At 31.0% G+C, this 22,650-nt stretch overlaps 2 protein-coding genes across 3 annotated transcripts; both read left to right on the top strand.

Moving 5' to 3' along the window:
- The first annotated feature begins 582 nt into the window (after positions 1-582).
- On the top strand, positions 583-9,753 carry LOC137813291 (rust resistance kinase Lr10). Of its 2 annotated transcripts, XM_090299064.1 has the most exons (4): positions 583-1,441; positions 1,746-1,793; positions 2,598-2,636; positions 3,264-9,753. In XM_090299064.1, exons 1-4 carry the CDS (start codon positions 616-618, stop codon positions 4,379-4,381), a joined length of 2,031 nt encoding a protein of 676 aa, XP_090155190.1. In that variant the 5' UTR covers positions 583-615; the 3' UTR covers positions 4,382-9,753. The 2 variants fall into 2 exon arrangements, with proteins under 2 accessions (XP_090155190.1, XP_068471517.1); XM_068615416.2 differs by lacking the exon at positions 2,598-2,636.
- Positions 9,687-22,128, top strand: LOC150029476 (rust resistance kinase Lr10-like). The gene is made up of 3 exons (XM_090299073.1): positions 9,687-9,819; positions 10,190-10,237; positions 20,575-22,128. Exons 1-3 carry the CDS (start codon positions 9,699-9,701, stop codon positions 21,669-21,671), a joined length of 1,266 nt encoding a protein of 421 aa, XP_090155199.1. The 5' UTR covers positions 9,687-9,698; the 3' UTR covers positions 21,672-22,128.
- The last annotated feature ends 522 nt before the right edge of the window (positions 22,129-22,650 follow it).

Below are 22,650 nucleotides of genomic sequence, written 5' to 3'. Positions count from 1 at the left end.
TCAAATTCTTCGAAACGCACTTTTAATTATTGAGTTTTCAAGGCCACAAGTTGAAAAGTATGCTGGAATTTTGGGTTACGTGTTTGGAATTGCTTCCATATGTTTTTCCCTCTCCTTTACCTTTTACACATACAGAAAATTGTTAGTGCTTCGTTCTCCCACCACACACTCTTTCTTGCTCCCATGTCCAAGAAGAATATGTTCAAGAAATTAACACAAAGAAACATATGAGGCCATTTTCGGGGAAAAATTCACTAAAACAATTTATGTACCTATCACATGTTGAAGTTTCTTAACCAAACAAACATTATTTTGGGACTCACAGAAATTCTAAGGTCATTAAAATTATTTTTCAAAATATAAGCTTTTAAAACAAACAATTTAGGATGGTTTCAGAAACTCAAAGAACACCATCAACAAAATTAGATGATTAAATACCGAAATCAAAATTCATGCACTTCACGAATATTTAAAATTTTGTATGGATTAAAATGAGTTGCGGAAACAAGATAACGCGGTTTCTGAGTCAAAGTCTACGTTTTAAGTATCATAAGTCTTCAAACAATTTTGTAAAAGGAAAAATGTGGTCCTTTATAGCTATAAATTCAGTGTGTGATGTTTAAATATAAATATCTAACTTGGATTTGTTTGCACTTGAATTCAGTGAGAAACAGTCTGGACATGATGTGGAGAGAGAGAGCAGTGTTGGTGGTACTGCTACTTCTACTCCACCATATTTCTGCTACCAAGGACCACCAAGAACACGTTTGTCCCCCTTCTTCCTGTGGTAAAATCAGCAACATCAGTTATCCATTTCGATTAAAAGGCGACCCAGAAAAGTGTGGTGAGGAAAGGTATGAACTTGGTTGTGAGCATAACTTTACGGTGTTGTATCTGTACTCTGGACAATATCATGTGAAGTCAATAAACTACAAGAACTACACAGTGAGAGTTGTTGATCCTGCTCTGCAGCACCATAATCTCTCCTCCCTTCCTCTCCGTTTCCTCTCTCGCTCCAATTTCTCTGACACTTACACTTCCTTTTACCACTCGAATCCATACCAAGCCGGTCTAGATGCCTCTATAAATTGGGAATCTCTGAGTTTCTCGCATATAGTGTTTGTGAATTGTAACCATTCGGTGAGAGAGAAAGAGAAGTATGTGGAGAGTGGAGAGTGGGTGAAGTGGGAGGGGAAGGGGTATTCATATGCAATTGGTGGAGACCTAAAAGCAGAGGACTTAGAAGTTGGGTGTGAGGTAAAGCTTGTTGCTCCCACTTCTCTCTCCACTTTCGATAACCATTCCTACTCTTCCATTCACACCGCACTCGCCTATGGATTCGAGATTTCATGGATACAACTCGTCTGTCAGAAACATTGTCCAGATGATGATAGAGATTGCTATGTCGACTCTTCTAACCACAAGCTTCAATGCATCAAAGGTGAGTGATCCTAAACCAAAATATATTAACCAATTTTTTTAGATAAGCACGTTATTATGCTCCTTACTCATGTAGTTTAAATCTTCTAAATATACATTTAAATTAACTGAAAAGCTTGTAAACAATTAGTTTAAACCAATTTTTGTATCTTTTATATTTTACGTGTATTTATAAGAACATATGCATTAAATTAAACATTTATTTTCTTTAAAATAAGTAACTGTTAAACTTATTGACCGCTATAACCTTTATCAAACTGTAGAGATCACCACTATTCTAAACTTCATATTTTCCTTCATTTCAGGCTCATTTAGTCTGCCACTGCTGGAAGTGCTAAAATTCTGTATACCAGGTACAATTTTATCATCTTAATTTCTAAATTCTTTAATTACACAAAAATGATTAAAATAGACTTTTATTAATAGTTCTAAAATTTTCATTTACAGAAATGTTAAAAAATAGAAGATTTGGCTACGGTTCAAGATACAATTCTCTGTTTTTTTTTTAAAATTTTATTTTGTTTTTAAAAATTTCCAAGCATTTTTTACAATAGTTTATGATTTAAGATTTAGAATTTATTAGATTAAACTGTCATTTTTAATTCTATTTTAGTTTTAAAATTTTCAACCCTTTCAATGATTGGTTATAATATAAAATTTTCACCCTTTCAATGATTGGTTATAATATGAACTGTTTGGTGAAAGTAATATATGAGAACAATTATACTAAAAAATATTGTTGAAAGTTTAACTTTTTTTTTAATAGATAAATTTTAATTTCCGTATTGATTGGGCACAATTGTAAATAATATCTAATATTTTAAATTGGATATGAATTATCCGTTTTCATTTTAAATTACTGAAATATATTTAATTTATTAAACAACCTATTAAAACTTATTTTTATTGTTCTTGTCAGTCATTTGATTCATTCCATTTTAAAAAAACTATTCTTTTACTATACAATAATCTTAATTACACACTTTTCTGATTTTCTTCAAATGATGAATTACATTGTAAACCTCAATTTTTTAAATTAAATTTGTAAATCTTTAGTTTATTAAGTAATCTAAAAATTTATTATTTTTTCTTATTTTTTAATTTAGTTTATTTCAAGAACTTTTCATACTACACAAGATTGCACTTTATCTTTTAAGGGTTCACCATGTCAAATATCCCAGACTCAAATCTTCGAGGTATTTTCCCTCTCAACATTTGCAAAACAATAGATTATAGTCTGTTAAGAAATTTCTATTATGACTAATTTTTATTTGATAACATTTTTTATATTGTGATTTTTACTCTTTAAGAAAGTTATTTATTCAATATTTGGGATAGTTGATTACTCTTTAATTCAGCAAGTGTACCGAATTAGAAGTAATAATTTGTTTTTAATGATGAATATCGAACCTGTAGGAACTAATGTTAGGAAATAAGAGAAGACAAAAAGTTGTAGTAAATAACAAAAAGTTATAGTAAATACGTTAAAAAAGTTAAAGAAACACAAATTGAATTTAAAATGTTTATAGAAACAAATAAATTATTTAAAAAAAATCTGTTTTTTTTTTATATTTTACAACCATCACTGAATTAGGTTTTAGGACACATTAATGTTACAGAAAAAATTTATTTATATAAAGAGTAACATAAAAAAAAGAAATTTATTGATAATTGTTTATGCTAAACATTAAATTTACTCTTTTTGTAATGTTACCAAGTAAATAGATATGTCATGTTTGGACTTTATGAACGAAAATTTACTTTAACAAATACCTTGTTGCATTTTATAGTATAAGTGTCACTAAAGTAAAAATTTATTACAGGTATTCTCATGTATATCTCTATATTATGGGTCTACAAACTTTTGTTTGGATTGCCATTTTTAATTGTTATTTTTATATGTAAATGGAGAAAAAGACATACATCAATGTATGAAAATATTGAAAATTACCTTCAACAAAATAGCTTGGCACCTATTAGATATTCATATAAGGAAATCAAGAAAATGTCTGCTGGTTTCAAAGAGAAGTTAGGTGAAGGAGGATTTGGCTATGTCTTTAAGGCAAAGTTGTGCAGTGGGCCTTCTGTGGCCATCAAAATGTTAGGCAAATCCAAAGCAAATGGACAAGATTTTATCAATGAAGTTGCGACTATTGGAAGAATACATCATCAAAATGTGGTACGGTTAATTGGATTTTGTGTTAGTGGCTCAAAGCGTGCTCTTGTTTATGAATTTATGCCCAATGGATCTCTTGATAAATTTATTTTCTCAAAAGAGAGAAATATACATTTAAGCTATGAAAATGTATATAATATATCAATTGGAGTGGCTCGTGGGATTGCTTATCTCCACCATGGGTGTGAGATGCAGATTTTGCATTTTGACATCAAACCTCATAACATCTTACTAGATGAAAACTTTATCCCTAAGGTTTCTGACTTTGGATTGGCAAAGTTATATCCAATAGATAATAGTATCGTCACAATGACTATAGCAAGAGGAACCATTGGATATATGGCTCCAGAACTATTTTACAAAAATATTGGAGGAATATCCCATAAAGCTGATGTTTATAGCTTTGGAATGCTTTTGATGGAGATGGCGAGCAAGAGGAAGAATCTAAATCCCCATGTAGACCACTCAAGTCAACTTTACTTTCCACTTTGGATCTATGATCATATCAAAGATGAGGAAGATATAGATAAGGAATATTTGACTAAAGAGGAAAAGATAATAGCAAAGAAAATGATCATAGTGTCTCTTTGGTGCATACAATTGAAACCAAGCGATCGACCCTCAATGAATAGAGTAGTGGAAATGCTTGAAGGAGACATTGAAGACTTGGAAATACCTCCAAAGCCTGCTTTATTTCTAGATGAATTGAGTAGAGATGGTGAAACAATAAACTCGACATCGAATGAATTGAACTCCTTCTCCTAATTATTTCATGTAAAGTATAAGTATACATGCAATTCATCCTTTAGTGAAGCATACTATTTAGTTATGTATAATAAAAATTTGTTTTACATTCAGCTTGTTTGTCATTTTAAGTAGAAGTACATCTATAATATTTTTCACTTCTTTGTCTCTATTAAATATTTTACATCTATAAAGTTAGAACAAATGGGTTACTAAATTTATTTTTTTTTCCAAAGTTTGCAAATGCGGAATCATGAACTCATTCCACCTGAATATGCATGATGACATTCTACAATTTTTGTGTAGACAATACTTGTCTTTTCTATTTTTCATGTGTTGGATTGCATAACTTTTCCATGACCAAAAGAGTAATATTTAGTAAGCTTTAATCCAAATGATTTTACATTAAATAGATTTTTTTAAGGATGTCATCGACGTAAATGAGAATAACAGTAAACTTTTTACCTTGAGATTTAGTAAAAAGTGAATAATCTGCCTTGGATTGTATGTAACCAGTAGATTTAACTGTAGTTGCAAAAGTTGAGAACCAATTTCGTGATGCTTGTTTTAAACCATAAATTAATTTGTGAAGCAGACATACCGGATTCTCCCCCTATGGGCGAAGACCAGGAGTTGGAGTCATATACACCTCTTCTTGTAATTTCACATGAATGAATGAATTGTTCACATCAAGTTGATGTGTATACTAGTTGCGGGAAGCAACAATTAATAAACAACGAATAGTGGTGAGCTTGGCAGTAGGAGAAAAAGTTTCCTTATAGTCTATACCTTCAACCTGGGTGAAGCCCTTGGCGACCAAACGAGCTTTATATCGTTCAATGGTCCCATCAAAATTATACTTGATTTTATGTACCCAACGACAACCGATTGGTTTGTGCCCGGTGGAAGAGAAATCATCTACCATGTGTTGTTGCGTTCTAGAGCTTAAAGTTCAACAAACATGGCTTTTTATATATAACTTTTCATTACACAATGATCCAAGTTACTTGAATAGTAATCTCCTTGAAAAGTTTTGTTTTCTAAATCTGTCTTTTTTAATGAGTTGATTCATATATTAATAAGTTGAAATTACTTCTATTCATGTTTGTTGACTATAGTAAGTATTTTTAACATATTGATTTATCGTATCAATCCGGTTTAAAACACTTACGGTTTTTAAGGATTTAAAAATGATTTGTCTTTTAGTTTGTCTTTTTTGTTAAGTGAAATCAATAAGTTATTTCGATAAAAGAACTGGTTTAAAATTTGTTGATTTCATCTATTTAAAGAAAATCAATTAAATGTTTTTAACATAATTCTGTTATATTAATCAATGCATTTTTAATTGAAACAATTGTTTTCATTAAATGATCAAAATTCTTATACAATCATTATTACCTTATATAAGGATGTAATCTGATTATTTCAAAAAACGATTTTCATAAGAGAGAAAAAATAGAAAGTTTTAAAATCATTCTTGGAGTTTGAGTTTGCTTCTTGGATCATTCTTGTTTGGTAAAGAAGGTTTCTGGGTTTACATTTTTCTTGTGCTTCATTTGTAATAATCGAGGTGTATTCAAATCTTATTGTTTTCACTGCAATTTGGTGTAAACAGATTCAGATAGGGTTTCTGAATTTTGTATGTGGTTAAGAGTGTTTTGTGTTCTTGTAAACCTTGTGTGTTTGCTTTAGTGAATTCTTAGTAATTTGCTGAGGACTGGATGTAGCTCTTGATGGATGTAAGAGTGAACAAATATAAATCTCCTGTGCAATCTCCTGTGCAATCTCTCTCTTACTCTGATATTTGTTTTATCAATAACTTTCTACTTATTGCGTTTAAATCAATTGGTTGAATTCTCGTAACAACTAGTTTAATTTTTGAATATATACTTATTGTGCTTTTTATAATTAGTTGAACTGATCAATCAATTAATTGACTCCAATATTACGAAAATATTGTGAAAACAATTCACCCCAATTTTTATTCTGCCTTTTTTTTTACCTTGTATATCCTTTTTATGCTATATTGATCCGCCCATTTCTTGTATTTGATCGTACTTTAAGTCCTTATTCACTATTAAATGACAAAATTACCTTTATAACATTTTATTCTTGCCTTAAACTATCTTAAACATGACATTAATGGGATTCATCTATAAAATATATAATCGTAGGAATTTTTCTAGGATTGGCTCTCGTTCAATCCAAATTATCGTTATATAGATCAGAATCTACCTATAATGCCATACATCCCACTAGCCTCAGACCGAGCCTTAGAGACTTAATATCAAAACTTACCTATAACGCCACACAACCTACTAAGCCTCGGGTCGAACCTTAAAGGCTTAATATCGAACTTACCGATAACGTCAGAAAGGATATTTAGAAAAATAAGTGAATAAATAACATCTATCAATCACTTATTGAAAGGATGGTTAGGAGAGGTAACCCTTAAACAAAAATTACTAGGTTATTCTCTATTTCAAGTCATCATATGCTATATTAAAAAATACCTATGTGAGTGCTAACAATACTTTAATCAATTTTTTTGAGAATGTCAGAGCACTCTAGAATGCTCAAAACTTTTTTTGGAGGGTTCTGATGGGATAAGTACCAACAACATCAAACTTAATTAGGAGAGGTGTCAACTTTAATACCACAATTTTCCCTTTATGTGAAGGGATTTTCTCCATTGAGTTGAGGAGAGATAAACGCAGTTCTAGAATTTTCTCCAAGATGCAAGTAATATGAACTTGCGGGATTATTGCAAAGATTCATAACAAAACCTTGCTTTCTGTATTCTGTTTCAGAAAAATACATGAAGAAGACAATAAGAAGAAAATAGTCTACAAGAGAAAACAATTATTCAACAAGAAAGAAAAAGAACTGAAACAACATTGGAGGCAAAGCAGGTCATTCAACCTACTCTGCTAGCATATTAAAAATGGTAATTCATGACACACACAGTCACACGGATTAATGAAACAAAAGCGCAACTCGCAAGAGCAAGAAACAAAAAAAAGAAAAACAAAATTTCTGGAAAACAGAATATGAGATGCACACACTCTTAAGATTACAACAGATAAACATATAAATAAAAAAAAAAAACATAGCAAACAGGCTATATAGTCTTGTTAGAGGAGTAGCTAAACGATTTCACTAGAACCGCTAGATGATCTACAAAACCTCTTAGATGTGCTAGGAGTTCTAGAACCTTATGCTCCACTTAGGCTAATTGTGGGATGGACCTAAGTTTAATTAGGAGTAGGAAACTCTAATTAAACTTAGGTTAGCATTTTAGGTACCACTTTGCATGTTTCAACACATTTACAAAAATATTTAAACTATGCTACTTTGACTAGAAAAATAAGAAAAACTATGACACACTAGAGTCTATGACATGTAAAATGTGTCCTCTTGACCCCTCTTTGACTATGACTCTAGTGGTTGCCTCAAGGTAGCATTTTGGTGGCCTCTCAAAGGGTTGGTGTTGGGGCCTCTTCCATCATCTCCTCCCTCTTGAAAAGGATTTATCCTCAAATCCAATGCTTTTTCTTCATCTAGGGGGATGGATGTGGCTGGATGGTGTCCATCATCTCCTCCTTCTTGAGAAGATATATCCCCAGATCTATAGATTTGATCTCGAATAGCAGCCTCTTGCTTCGTCAAGGTTTGTCCTCCCGGATCAAATGTCCATCTATGGGAATCTTGAAACAAAGCAAATGAGTTAGTGTGAGCAATTGGAGAGAACTTAATTGTATGAAGTTGCCATTTTTGTTTTTCTTTTGTTTTTGGCAACTTTTCACAATATTTTCCTTTTGATGGTTTTATGTGTCCTCTAATCCTCTTATGTATTTGAAAATTTTCAATATTGGTTACCTTTTCCTTAGGCACAATACCTTTAGGAAAGGGTAACAACTTAAAAAGCGAGAGAGGATTAAGTCCACATGCAATTTCAAATGTAGAAATATTTGTAGTCTTGTGGACTACTCCATTGTATGCATGCTTATTAGGAAAAGGATACTCATCCCAAGAATTGTGGTTGTCTTTCATGATTTCTTTAGGCATAGTAAAAAGAGCTAGGTTTTCAAATGTATTTTGACCATTCTTTTGAGGATGATAAGAATTTAAAGTGTATAACTTAGTTTCAAGTTTTTCCAAGAGAATCCTCAAATGATGATTTTCAAAATTTGGAGCTCTAGCCAACACTATGTTTGATGATAAACCATGAAGATTTGTCACTTCTCTAAGGAAGAGTTTATCCATATCCATGAAAATGGAATCAAAACCTTTTGTTGTCCTAGGAAGCTCTAATATGAAATTTGTGTCTTCCCAAGGATCATTTGCAAAAGGTGAAGGAGTATAGAGTTCATGAGACATTGGCTTAGGTGTAGTTTTAAAACAAGATATGTATCTAGGGTAATGTCTTTGAACATCTTTTCTCATGGGGGACAAAAGTTTTCCTTTTAAAAGCTCTAGAGTTTTATCAACTCTAATTTGGCCCATGAGTTCTCCTTCATGAAGAATTTTTCTCTTATGTGTAAAGATAGTCTCGTTGTTACAACCATTGTTTATGAGAATTTGTACACTTTGCAATGGTTGTCTCAATAAGACATGACAAGTTTCTTTAGGCACTACCTCACATAAAAATTTGTTTTTGTAGATGCTTATAGATAACTTGACATTCACTTGGTGATATCCTAGCACATATGAGAAATAATCCACTACATCTTTATCTATGCAAGTCTCTTTTAAGGATTCTTCTTTTTTCACTATGCTTGCAAGTGTTCCTTTACAAAAGGTAAGGCTAGGTTGTTCAACAAGAAACATGTTTTCAAAGGTATTTTCAACTTTTACTTCTTGTTGAATGACTTTGTGAGAAGGAACACTCTTTTCCCACGCCTTTTGTTTCCCAAGGATTTTCTCTTGATTTTCCATTTTGAATATGCTTGTAAGGGGTGTTATAAGATATTCCTCATTCTTTCTAGATTCACACCACCCCTCACTTGGTTTTTCTTTTTCTTTAGCTTCCCTTTCATCTTCCTCTCTTTTCTTTTGTATCTTTCTTTCCTTCTTTACTTTATGGGAAACAAACAATTTTTCTATCCTCATTTCCCAATAAGGAAGTTTCTCGCATATAGTGTTTGTGAATTGTAATGATTGGGTGAGAGAGAAAGGGAAGTATGTGGAGAGTGGAGAGTGGGTGAAGTGGGAGGGGAAGGGGTATTCATATGCAATTGGTGGAGACCTAAAAGCTGAGGACTTAGAAGTTGGGTGTGAGGTAAAGCTTGTTGCTCCCACTTCTCTCTCCACTTTCGATTACCATTCCTACTCTTCCATGCACACCGCACTCGCCTATGGATTCGAGATTTCATGGATAAAACTCGCCTGTCAGAATCTTTGTCCAGATGATGATAGCTATTGCTATTTCGACTCTTCTAACCAGAAGCTTCAATGCGGTGAGTGATCCTAAACCAAATATTAAGACACATTTTACATAATTATATATTTTCAAATAATCATCTGTTAACCACTTTTTTCAGAATTTTTCAAAACAAAGCTTCAGTCATCTATATTTTATGTTTCATTTTAGATATATTATTATTATCTTCAAAATATCATTATAATAATTCAATCAACTTTTAGAACAAAAAATGGTATTTTTTTTATTTTTTATGTTTTACATGTATTTATAAGAACGTAAGCATTAAATTAAAAATAAATAACTGTTAAACTTATTGACCGCTATAACCTTTATCAAAATCTGAAAATATTCTTTTTTGAATAACTGTTGAGACTATTATAAAGTCACATTTTACTTCATTTCAGAGGGTTTTCTTACAATATTGGAAGTGCTAGAGAGAATAATAGAACCAGGTAAGATTTTATCATCTTAATTTCTCAATGCTTTAATTACACAACTGGAGTATAGCTTTTAACAATTATTAAAATAGAATTTTAATAGGAGTTCTAAAATTTTCATTAATAGAAATATTGTTAAAACAATAAAAGATTTGACCAGTTACAGTCAGTGTATTTTTTTCTTAATTTTAATTTGTTTTTAAAACATTTCAACCACTTTTTTTATCAATAATAAAAAATATATAAAATGAGGAGACTTTAAACCAGTTTGTAGCCCCTCTGCACACAAAAACAGATGTAAAATTCGCACTACTCGTTATTCCTTGTATCAATCTATGAGTTGAAATAATGGCTGCATAATTTATTACAGAGTATAATAATTTGCTCAACAATTGTCCAGGATTATATTCTAGGTTCCATTATGTTTGTAATCCATAGAGCACTGATTTGTACTCCACTAAGCTTTTGTTGCACAGATACACACATAACCAAGGATGCACAAAAGTTAAACTTTTCCTACATAGAACTACATTGAAGGATCTAGGCTATGTAGCTTAATAAGATTAGCCACACGGATACGTAAAGATTTTATGATCTTAGTGTACTTCTTCGTTATTCACACAAATCCTAAATCCTAAATTCACTATTTAACATGTACTATAGAATAGATTTCTATGTCATTTGGTTTAAGATTTTTAAATATAACATTATTTCTATGTATCCACAAGTCCACATTGGATCTATCCACGCAACTTTCCAAATTTGATTACCCTTTCTATTTAAACCCCCATGATGAAAACCTAAAAAGTGTTGTTTAGCATTACAATGATGTATCATCATTCTCCCTAACCACACATCACACATGTTCCAAATTTGATTTGTAATTCTACATGTAAACAGGATAGGTTTCTTCTAAACTATTACAGATAGCACACAAAGTTCTCTGTAGTTGGATACCTCTTTTGAGCAAGTTATGTATTGTAGAAATTTTATTCAAGAATACCCTCTAAACAAAAGATAAGGTTGGGGTAAGGCCTTAACTTTCCACAGATAATTAAAATTTACATCATTCTCCTATAAGGGAAAACTATGTATTAACCTGTAGGCAGATTGCATAGAATACCAACAAGTTCTATCTTCCTTCCACTCCCACTCATCTAGTTGATCTTTATGTATTGTAATATCCTGAATAATATGTACTAATTCGTTGACCATTAGTTTTTTTCACTCAAACCAATCCCTCCTCTACCTATAAGTTTCCAAGTCCAATGGTATGTTATCCAAACTCCTTTATTATAAGTTTTCTTTTTTGTTTTAAAATACTATATATTCTAGGATATTTCTTCCTTAAAGGCTTATCCCCTATCCAAGTATCATTCAAAAATAAGATCATATTACCCTACCCAACCTTCCACAAAATATGCTCCCTAAACCATTTTTTCCCCTTCCAAACCCACTTATTTTCAAAATTTTCAACCCTTTCAATGATTGGTTATGATATGAATAATTGGTGAAAGTAATATATGATAATTATAGTAAAAAAATTTGTTGTATGTATAACTTTTATAATATTTGTTTTGTTTTAATTATGGGTTATAAATAAACTTTGAGCATCATAATATTTAATATTTTAAATTGGGTATGGAATAGAAAACTTATTTTTGTTATTCTCATCCATGTTTTTTTTTATCATTCCATTTGAAAAACTCTTATTTTACATACTCTCCCAATTGTTTAACTATTTAATATCTATCAAGCTCACTCATATCTTAAAGTATTTTCTCTTTAATTATATTCTCAATTACACATTTTTTTTCTAGTAATTTTCTTCAAATGATAAATTACATTTTAAGTAATTTTCTTCAAATGATAAATTACATTTTAGGAAACGTAAACCTCAATTTTATTGAATTAAATTTTGTAAACTCTTAGTTTATTAGGTAACCTAAAAAAAATATTTTTCTTTTTTTCTTGTTTCTTAATTTTGTTTCATTTCAAGAACTTTTTTTTTTTTTACACAAAATTTCATTCTCTCTTTCAACAATTCACCATGTTTAATATTTACCAAATTCACTCAAATCTCTGAGGTATTTTCCCCCTCAATATTTTCAAAACAATATATTGAAATTGTTATGAAATTTCTATTACATGTAATTGTTATTTGATAACATATTTTATTTATTGTGATTTTTTTTCTTGTTTTGTAAGAACATTATTTATTTAATATTTGGGAGAGTGTGAGAACGAGTATGAGCGTGGATATGGATACACCCATTACCTAATGAGGATGAGAATGAGACAAAAAAAATTATACCTAATGGGATGAGACGAGGATGAGAATAACTTTTTATTTCGGGAATGTGGATGTGTATAGTCAAACTTGCACTCACCTTACCTCGCTGTCATCCCAAGTTTTGATTATAACTTTAACTTGCATTCAATCTAATTCCTAACAAATCCTTCATAAACACAATTATTTACAAATTATCTTACTTCATATTACATCGCAAACATAATTATAAGAAATAGTTTGACATCATTTTGAATCAATATATAATTTATGTAATTGCATAATTAAAGTCCAAAATATTGTCAATGAATATACACTACAAAAAAATCATGAAATAGAAACCAATTTTAGAGACAAAAAATAATTAGTTGTTATAGTGACTAAATTAGAGATCATTTTAGAGACTAAAAAAATTTTTGGTTTCTAAATTAGTTTCTATTATTTTTAAATAGTTTCTAAATTAGTATCTAATTAGCTACCAATGTTTTAACTACCAATTATTTATATTCTAAATTTGGTAGCAAAAACCTTAGTTGCTAATTATATACCAATTTAGAAACCATTTAACAATAATAGAAACTAATTTAGAAACCAATTTTTTTTAATTTCTAAAATGATCTCTAATTTAGTCACCATAGCAACTAATTATTTTTAGTTTCTAAAATTAGTTTCTATTTAATAATTTTCTTGTAATGATATAAATTATTAAACACACTTTAAGATAAAAAAAAAAATCAAATTATCAAAACACACTTGATTTGCATCACTAAGTAGAAAATCTTGAAAGAGGATCCCCTCAACTTTAATGTTTTGAACATCTCCCAAAAAGTTATCACACTAGGTACCCCATTAAATAAAAAGGAATCAGATTCAAAATAGAAAGAGGAGCTACCAATGAGTTGAGTATGAAAACTATCAACAACAAAGACAAAAGGGCGCAAAACACATGAGCATAGAAAGACTCCACACCATTCTTTTTTTTTTTTTCTCACTTTCCGGTAAACTACGATGAGTATGTTATGTAGAAAATCTTCCGAAGGTGGGGGAGAATGCAAGAGGTATTTATATGCAAAAAGTAAATGGGAGAGTGCAAAGAATTGGGTTTGGATGTTTCTTGGAATGGTAAATGCAGTGGAGTTAGGGATAAATTGGATAATATGTGGATTGGTATTAGAAAAACACACGTGAACAAGCCAAATATTGAAGGAACAAAGAAATGGTGTTCAAGTGAAGTAAGCTCGAAGGAACTAATTCAAAAAGCAAAATAATGGGAATTGTGATGTAAAGGAGGAAAGTTCAGGATTAGTCACGAGCATAAGTGAGATTGTAAAACAATATGAACACTAATACAGGTAGATGGAAGCGAAACAGTTTTTAGTGAATGAGTAAGAGAAATTGTTAGCATTAAACTCAAAGCCGTTAGTCTTCATCAGTTTTATTTTAGCATTTGAATAGCCAATAATTATTATCTTTAATTCTAGTTTTAAATGTCATTTATACTATGATTTAAATGTAAATTATAGTATAGGTTGTATGATAGAGAAGGTAGAATTGGAGAAGTCTATTGTAAGACTATTTAGAGAGATTGTATTCTTATTTGAAAAGTAGCATTGAAATAAAATTTATATTCTCTGTTCACAAATATCTTGCTCTGTTTTATTCCCTCAACACCAACAAGTGGTATCAGAGCTATTTTCTTGAGGGATTGTGAGGTTAGTAGAGTGCACCAATGGAAGGAGGATCAAATTTTTCAGCAATGGCACCACCTGTCTTTGATGGAGACAATTATCAAATGTGGGTTGTTCGTATGGAGACCTACCTAGAAGCATTGGATTTATGGGAAGCTGTAGAAGAGGACTATGAAATTCAGTCCCTTCCAGGAAACCCTATGGTGGCACAAATAAAATCACAGAAGGAAAAAAGATGAAGAAATCAAAGGCAAAAGCATGTCTATTTGCAGCTGTATCTCCTGTGGTATTCACAAGGATAATGTCCTTGAAGTTAGCAAAAGAAATCTGGGATTACCTCAAGGCAGAATATGAAGGTGATGAGAGGATTCCTGGAATGCAAACCCTGAATCTAATCAGAGAGTTTGAATTGCAGAGAATGAAGGAGTCGGAATCCGTAAAAGAGTACCCGGACAAACTTCTAAGCATTGCCAACAAAGTGAGGTTGCTTGGATCTGTGTTAAAAGATTCAAGAATTGTGGAAAAACTGCTTGTAACAGTTCCAGAGAGGTTTGAAGCCACCATAACAACCCTGGAGAACACAAATGACCTATCAAAGATTTCTCTTGCAAAGCTCTTAAATGCTTTACAAGCACAAGAACAAAGGAGAACCATGAGACAAGATGGAGCAGTAGAAGGAGCCTTACTAGTCAAACATGAAGGTGGCTGGAGAAACAAAGGTAGAAATTATCTTCCTTGTAAGCATTGCAACAAGTTAGGTCATCAGCTGTTTAAGTGTTGGAGAAGACCTAATGCTAAGTGCAACAAGTGCAATCAACTTGGGCATGGAGCAATCATTTGTAGAAACCAAAGTGAGCAACAAGATGTAGATGCTCAAATTGCAAAGGAGGAGGAGGATGTACTTTTTGTTGCAACTGGTTTTTGCAGCAATATTTCAAGTGCATCTTGGCTAATTGACAGTGGCTGCACCAACCACATGACACATGACAAGGAACTCTTCAAGGAATTGAGAACTACTGATATTAAAAGGGTGAGGATTGGAAATGGTGAACATCTTGCAGTAAAAGGAAAAGGCACAATAGCTATCACAAGCTATAAGGGTATAAAAATCATTACAAATGTTCTTTTTGTGCCAGAGATTGATCAAAATCTTTTGAGTGTTGGTCAATTGTTGGAAAAAGGCTATAATGTGATGTTTGGAAATAAACATTGCTTAATTAAAGATGTTGATGGCAGAGATTTGTTTAAAGTTGAAATGAAGGGAAAAAGTTTTGTTCTCAATCCAATGGAGGAGGAGCACATGGCCTTTAAATCCAAAGAAAATGTCACAAAAATTTATGTACCTGACTTGAAGAGTAATATTCTCAGTATGAGACAATTATTGGAGAGTGTTGAAGCAAAATTTGATAACCTGGAAAAAAGGTTTACAAAATTGGAAGAAAAATATGTTGATATGGAGAAAGACAAGGAAAGTAGAGTCAATCAAGTTGAAAAACTTCATTTGTTGCTTTTGGCACAAAAAGAAAAGGTGAGTGAATTACAATTCAAATTCAAATCCCCTTTTGGTTCATGTGTTTTACTTGAAAATAGTGGTTTTGATTTAGGAGAAGACCATAAATGGAATGGTGTTGAGACATCATCTGAAAGGGAAATATGGTATAATCATTATCTTCAAAGCTCATTGAAGTCAAAGTCTTTCTTAAATCCTTTTAATTCAAAGGGTGAAAGTGGAGAAGATTTTGTTTGGAAAATTAAAAGTAATTCAATTCAAAATTCTGCACGGATTGGTGCAATGAAGAAAATTGAAGTTGCTTCTAATCAAGGACAATATGGTGACTACTAGAAAAATATAATATTGGAGGCAGTTGGGGTAAGGAAAAATATAAAATTAGAAGTGTGAGCGATAACAATCTGAATGAAAAATATGAAAGGTTTGAGTTTAAGGGGGAATTTGTTAGCATTAAACTCAAAGCCGTCAGCCTTCATCAGTTTTATTTTAGCATTTGAATAGCTAATAATTATTATCTTTAATTCTAGTTTTAAATGTCATTTATACTATGATTTAAATGTAAATTATAGTATAGGTTTTATGATAGAGAAGGTAGAATTTGAGAAGTCTATTGTAAGACTATTTAGAGAGATTGTATTCTTATTTGAAAAGTAGCAATGAAATAAAATTTATATTCTCTGTTAACAAATATCTTGCTCTGTTTTATTCCCTCAACACCAACAAAAATAATGGTTAAAGAAAAGCTTTTATCAGAAGGTTGCATGACAATAATAAGGTGGATACGCTAAAAGAAAATTTCTTTCTAGATGGCTTGAAATTCATCAGAGTGCATAATTTATGGGATAGCAAAGTAAGTAAGGCGATAGAGCAAGATAGCAAACGACTATAAATGTTGTTTGAATAAGTGATTCCATAATTAAACCAGGTTATCTTAGAAAACAAGGTTGTTTTGGTTAGGTCTAAGGGCATATGGTTAGAATTGTAGGCCTAAAACAAGGGGAGTGAAATGTTTTTAAACGTTTTTCGCAAACTTTAAAGGTATGAAGAAAGCCAATGAAAAATCAAAGCCAAAGGAATGAAAATGCATAAGTTACAAAATTGTTTTAGTTGATTTCCATAAAATCAACCGGTTGTTTATGCGATTCATTCAGTTGTTTTTATCAGCAGTTTATAAAAAAACTTAAAACTAAAAGCTAAGAGCTACATCCAGTCCCTAGAAATCACTAAGTATTCCATATGTAATCAACCACATATTACAAACCACACACACCAAAGAAGTGATCTTGAACCCCTCAAGAACACACACTTCCTTTGGCAATTACAACACACCACAAATCAGAACACCCTCTGACTCTATGCAACACAGTACTTTACAGAAATACAAGTCAAATGAAAGAGAATGGAAAACACCTGATAATTATCAAATATCAAAGCAATCTTAATTACAGCACAATCATATTCCACTCTTAGAAAGTATCCAAAACTTGAAGCAATCTTAGAAAACTGATTTGAAACTGTTAATTTGAAATCTTAACAACCAGGAGCGTATAACCACTTATTTATACTCCAACTAGTTGTTAAAAGTAATTAATTAAAGATCCAAAATCAATTAAAATAATTTAAATCAGATTAAATCAACTTAACAGAATTTTGTTAAGGATTTTCAAAGATCAATTGGTTGAATTTTTGAAACAACCGGTTGAATTGGTTTGACAGCAAAGTCAACCAAAGTCAAACAGTTTCAAATCCTTTCAAAAAACTGTAAGTGTAAAACAACCGGTTGAAACGATAAAACAACTAGTTGTTTTTCCACTTCTCTTTGAAAACACATTTTTTTCAAATACATTAAAATCAAACAACTTGTGATCAATTCTATGAGTGGATTACAAATTCAAACTACCCAAAACCCACACACACAAGCAGCAGCAAAGCCTTCAACCAATATTCATGGATTTGGAGACATCAAAGTGCATGTTCAACACATACTATTATCTTTGTATAGACAAGAATATTTAAAAAAGGTAATGACAACCATTGACACCTTGATAACTATAAATAAACCCACGGTGAGGAAAAAATTAATAAAAACACAAAAATCAATGATATTGTTTATCAAGTATAAGTGGAAGAAGAAATTCATCATTGGGGGTTCCAATGTACAAGTGTGGTATTTGGGAAAGGAAATCTAACAAAAATTATTTCTTGAGAACCTTATTGGGCAAGTAATTCATGGAGTAGTCAAAGTGAAAATGTACAAAAATCAAAAGTTTTGAAATAAAGCATAATGAAGGAAAAAAATGGTGAACTCATAGGAGGAAGTACTTCACAATATTAATCATAATGAGAGAAATGGTATGAAGAAGTCAGGGAAGTCAAAATGTCACACGCAACGCAAAAAAAGGAAAGTAAGGACGATATAAAATTTGATCTCCCCTTGGTAATTACCCACCAACGACCCTGTCATCTTCTCATCCCTCTCTTTGGTGGTCGACCTTTTAATGTTTGATACCTCCATTGTGGTTTGCTCCCCATTACCCAGTGTATATCCTATATCAAGATAATTAATTTCCGAACATTCTGACTCTAATGAATTTGTTTTAATCCCACCTATTGTTGCTAACGATGATTTGTCTTCCATAGGTTTGTTCCCCCAATATTTTAATTGTGTTCCTTCTTGGTTGTTGTTGTAGTGAGATCATCTTCCCACGACACTTGATAATTGAACCGTTGACTTTGATTTTCCAATACATCATAGTGAAACTCCTAATTGCTAAACATACCTACAATCTCGCATACTTTAACACTTCCCAAGACCCAACAACATTTGTTTATTGTGATGAGCATTCCAATGATAACCACAATCCTTTTGAAGCATTTGATGCCCCATAAGGATAATGGTATGCCTCTACACCGCACCTATATGATCTTATTTCTCGATGTTTCTTGAGATGACCAAGAAGACTCAAACGTGCTTGAAAATCATTCATTGTGTTCCTCAATTGTTTATATATATTCATTTCATTATCAGGTGAGAGATTCACTTGATTATCCCTTAAATATCTTATTATGATGAATCATAGCTCACCTAGGATAAAGTTTTCATTTAGCAGATCCATCTTACTTGCATCATGTAGTCTAACTTCAAAACTTCTCTTTATCCACATCTTCTCCTTCTCTTACACTTGTAACGATATTCCTTCCATTGCATCTTTTTTACCTTCCTTCTTAGTGTCACGTTTTACCGCTTGTGCATAAGTAAAGTATTGATCCTTTTCACCTATTTTGTTGTTCTTTCGATTTTTTGCTCTATGTTTATCCCTTCATTCTTGTTCTGGTTGTTATTTTTTTCAAACCTGTTGTATTTTGGTCAACCAACGTGATTTTTCATGCTTGCTATCCAAATTGCATCTACTTTTTTTCTATTTCTACTTCATTGACAACCTCTACAAATCTCACCAAGTAATATCTTTGTCTTCTCCCATTTAGTTTCCTAGTTATAAACGTTCCAGTAACTTTTCCCCGACTTTGGAAGATTTTCCACATATCATACTCGTTAGAGTTTAAAGAAAAATGTGTGAAGAAATATGAGGTCTCGCTTTCCTTTTTGTTCCCTAGCTCTAGACATTCTCTTTCTCCATCATTCGTACATGAGAAAAACTTAGCGAAAGCAAATATCTAATTGTAAAAGACATAAAAATAAAATTTTGTTACTAGGTCAAATGCAAAGGAGTGGCGATGGTGGGAGCAATACAATGGAGAAGAAGAAAACATTAAAAGTTACAAAATGACACTATTTGTGTTGGCATGATTTCTATATATTAAAAGACACGTGATGATAATTATACATTGTAACCATCATCATTTGCTATTTTCAACGATGATTATGTTTTAAGCATTGTTTTGGACATTTGATAATAAATTTTAACCACATTGTTGAAGATCCCACATTGAATAAAGATAAGACCAAATTATAGTATATAAGTGGTGGTAAACCTCACCTTATTAAACCAACTTTGTGAGTTGAAGTTAAACTTAAACTCATTATCCTTATATGACATCAAAGTTACTAAGAGTTTATTCTAGTCGAGATTTGAGCCTATCATGTTACCCGTTATTAAGCTTCTCTTGATTCCCATGCTTAATGTCTTTGATGTGAACACATACTGTCCTCGGCGCGAGGGATGTGTATTAGAAACATCAACTAAAATAAGACCACATTATAAAATGTAAGTAGATTACATTGTGATTTATACTAATCGAACACAACCTTTATAAAAGGTTCAAATGCAAAGTCTTTTTTGTCTAGTTAGTGAGATGAACATATTCTAATTGATATTTTATCATCTTAATTTACCTATGTTTTAGTTATATTCTCCACATTTTAAAAATTCAATATTAATTTGTTCAAAAGTTTGTAATATTTTCTTCATCTAATTTAAAAATTCAAAATTTTAAGAGTGAAAGTGATATAAATAAAGGTTTATAATCGATATTAAATGTTAATTACCTTAGAGATAAAAAAAATTGTAATTTTCAATATGTTAAAGAAGTTAGAGGAACACAAATTGAATTTAAAAAGTTTATAGAAACTAAAGAAATTATTTTAAAAAAACTATTTGTATTTTTTTACAACCATCTCAATTAGGTCTTAGGAAATATTAATGTTACATAAAATTTTATAGATAGCAATGTCAAAAATGAAATTTATTGATAATTGTTTGTGATAGACATTAAATTTACTCTTTTGTGTAATGTTACTATGGATGTGTAAAGTTTGGATTTTGTGAACCAAAAAATATTTTAACAAATAATTTATTTCATTTTACAATACCAGTGTAATCACCCAAGTAAAAATTTCTTGCAGGATATCTCACACAAATTATTCTTATGGTATGGGCTTACAAAGTTTTGTTTGGATTACCATTCTTAATTGGTATTTTTATATGTAAATGGAGAAAAAGAAATATGTCAATGTATGAAAATATTGAAAGTTACCTTGAACAAAATAGCTTGGCACCTATTAGATATTCATACAAGGAAATCAAGAAGATGGCTGCAGGTTTCAAAGAGAAGTTAGGTGAAGGAGGATTTGGCTATGTCTTTATGGCAAAGTTGCGTAGTGGACCTTCTGTGGCCATCAAAATATTGAACAAATCCAAAGGAAATGGACAAGATTTTATCAGTGAAGTTGCAACCATTGGAAGAATACATCATCAAAATGTGGTACAATTAATTGGATTTTGTGTTAGTGGCTCAAAACGTGCTCTTGTCTATGAATTCATGCCCAATGGATCTCTTGATAAATTTATTTTCTCAAAAGAGAGAAATACACATTTAAGCTATGAAAAGATATATAATATATCAATCGGAGTGGCTCGTGGGATTGCTTATCTCCACCATGGGTGTGAGATGCAGATTTTGCATTTTGACATTAAACCCCATAACATCTTACTAGATGAAAACTTCATTCCTAAGGTTTCTGACTTTGGATTGGTAAAGTTATATCCAATAGATAATAGCATTGTCACAATGACTGTAGCAAGAGGAACCATTGGATATATGGCTCCAGAATTGTTTTATAAAAATATTGGAGGAATATCCCATAAGGCTGATGTTTATAGCTTTGGAATGTTGTTGATGGAGATGACAAGTAAGAGGAAGAATCTAAATCCTCACGCAGATCACTCAAGTCAACTTTACTTTCCCCTTTGGATCTATGATCATATTAGGGAAGAGAAAGATGCAGATATCGAAGATGTGACAGAAGAAGAAAATAAAATAGCAAAGAAGATGATTATAGTTGCACTATGGTGCATACAACTAAAACCAAATGATCGACCCTCAATGAACATAGTAATGGAAATGCTTGAAGGAGATATTGAAGACTTGGAAATACCTCCAAAACCTATTCTATTTCCAGATGAAACAGTGACAAAGGATCAAACAATCAACTCTAGCTAGATATATTCAATGTTGAAATTATTTACTGGAACATTGCTTATTTATATCCATCTTCTTATTCTAAACACTTGGTTGTTCATGATGTTTTACTTGTTTATATTATTTATTTTGTATTTTGTAGTGAACTATGCGATACAATGACATGTTATTATATTCTAAAATAATTGTTACATATGAATTACATGCAAAATGGCCAAAATTTCCGCTTTGGATGTATTACAAGAAGAAAAGCCAAAGGCCTACATAGAATTTTGATCCCTATATATAGACTTCCCTGTGACAATATTTATTGAGTGATAACTCATAGCTTCCATCTTCGTTTATTTTCATTTTCCCATAAACTAGTGGTTTCCATCTAGGTATCCATGCAAAGTCCTTTATATCCTTTAGTGCCATAACAATATCATCTTGTAATAAATGGATTTCACTTAAATTTTTGATATTGTAATTTTTAATATACTTGTTATTAATTTTTAGTTTTAAAAAAATCAATATGAATTGTCACATTTATGTGTATTTGTCAAAATATATATAATAATTACAAACATTGTCATGTACATTCAAACAATTTATATTTTAAACATGTTATATTGATTTGATTTAATTAAATATGTTTACAAAATTATTATTTATCTGTTCTAAATATTTCATTAATAGTTGATAATTTATTTGATTAATATTGGTTAAGACAATTGATTAAATAAAAAAAAATGCTTTTAAGGCATCATGATTTATATTTTTCTAATATTAAGTATTTTGTAAACATGAATTTACTTTTCAAAATTTAGATCGACGTAAATTATTATTATAGATTTAGTCAACTTTAATTTGATTCAAATTATTTATATATTTTAATAAATTAAAACTTGTAAAACTATTTGAAATCTTATGTAAAATCTATATACAGAGCTACATTTATGCCTTAGGACTAAGACCTTCTAGTCTTATTTTTTCTACTGTTGCTTACCACTGTGGTATG

This window comes from Phaseolus vulgaris, chromosome 1, assembly GCF_051622355.1.
Source record: "Phaseolus vulgaris cultivar YP4 chromosome 1, ASM5162235v1, whole genome shotgun sequence".
NCBI classification, from domain to species: Eukaryota; Viridiplantae; Streptophyta; class Magnoliopsida; order Fabales; family Fabaceae; genus Phaseolus; species Phaseolus vulgaris.
The sequence above is the reverse complement of the archived record's forward strand: the minus strand, read 5'-3'. Positions and strand labels throughout refer to the sequence as shown.

Coding starts and splice junctions, on each gene's coding strand:
- LOC137813291 (XM_090299064.1), top strand. CDS start 616: ATGTTTAAATATAAATATCTAACTTGGATTTGTTTGCACTTGAATTCA. Junction 1,442..1,745: donor CAAGCTTCAATGCATCAAAG/GTGAGTGATCCT, acceptor CCTTCATTTCAG/GCTCATTTAGTCTGCCACTG. Junction 2,637..3,263: donor CCCAGACTCAAATCTTCGAG/GTATTTTCCCTC, acceptor AATTTATTACAG/GTATTCTCATGTATATCTCT.
- LOC150029476 (XM_090299073.1), top strand. CDS start 9,699: ATGCACACCGCACTCGCCTATGGATTCGAGATTTCATGGATAAAACTC. Junction 9,820..10,189: donor TAACCAGAAGCTTCAATGCG/GTGAGTGATCCT, acceptor ACTTCATTTCAG/AGGGTTTTCTTACAATATTG. Junction 10,238..20,574: donor AGAGAGAATAATAGAACCAG/GTAAGATTTTAT, acceptor AATTTCTTGCAG/GATATCTCACACAAATTATT.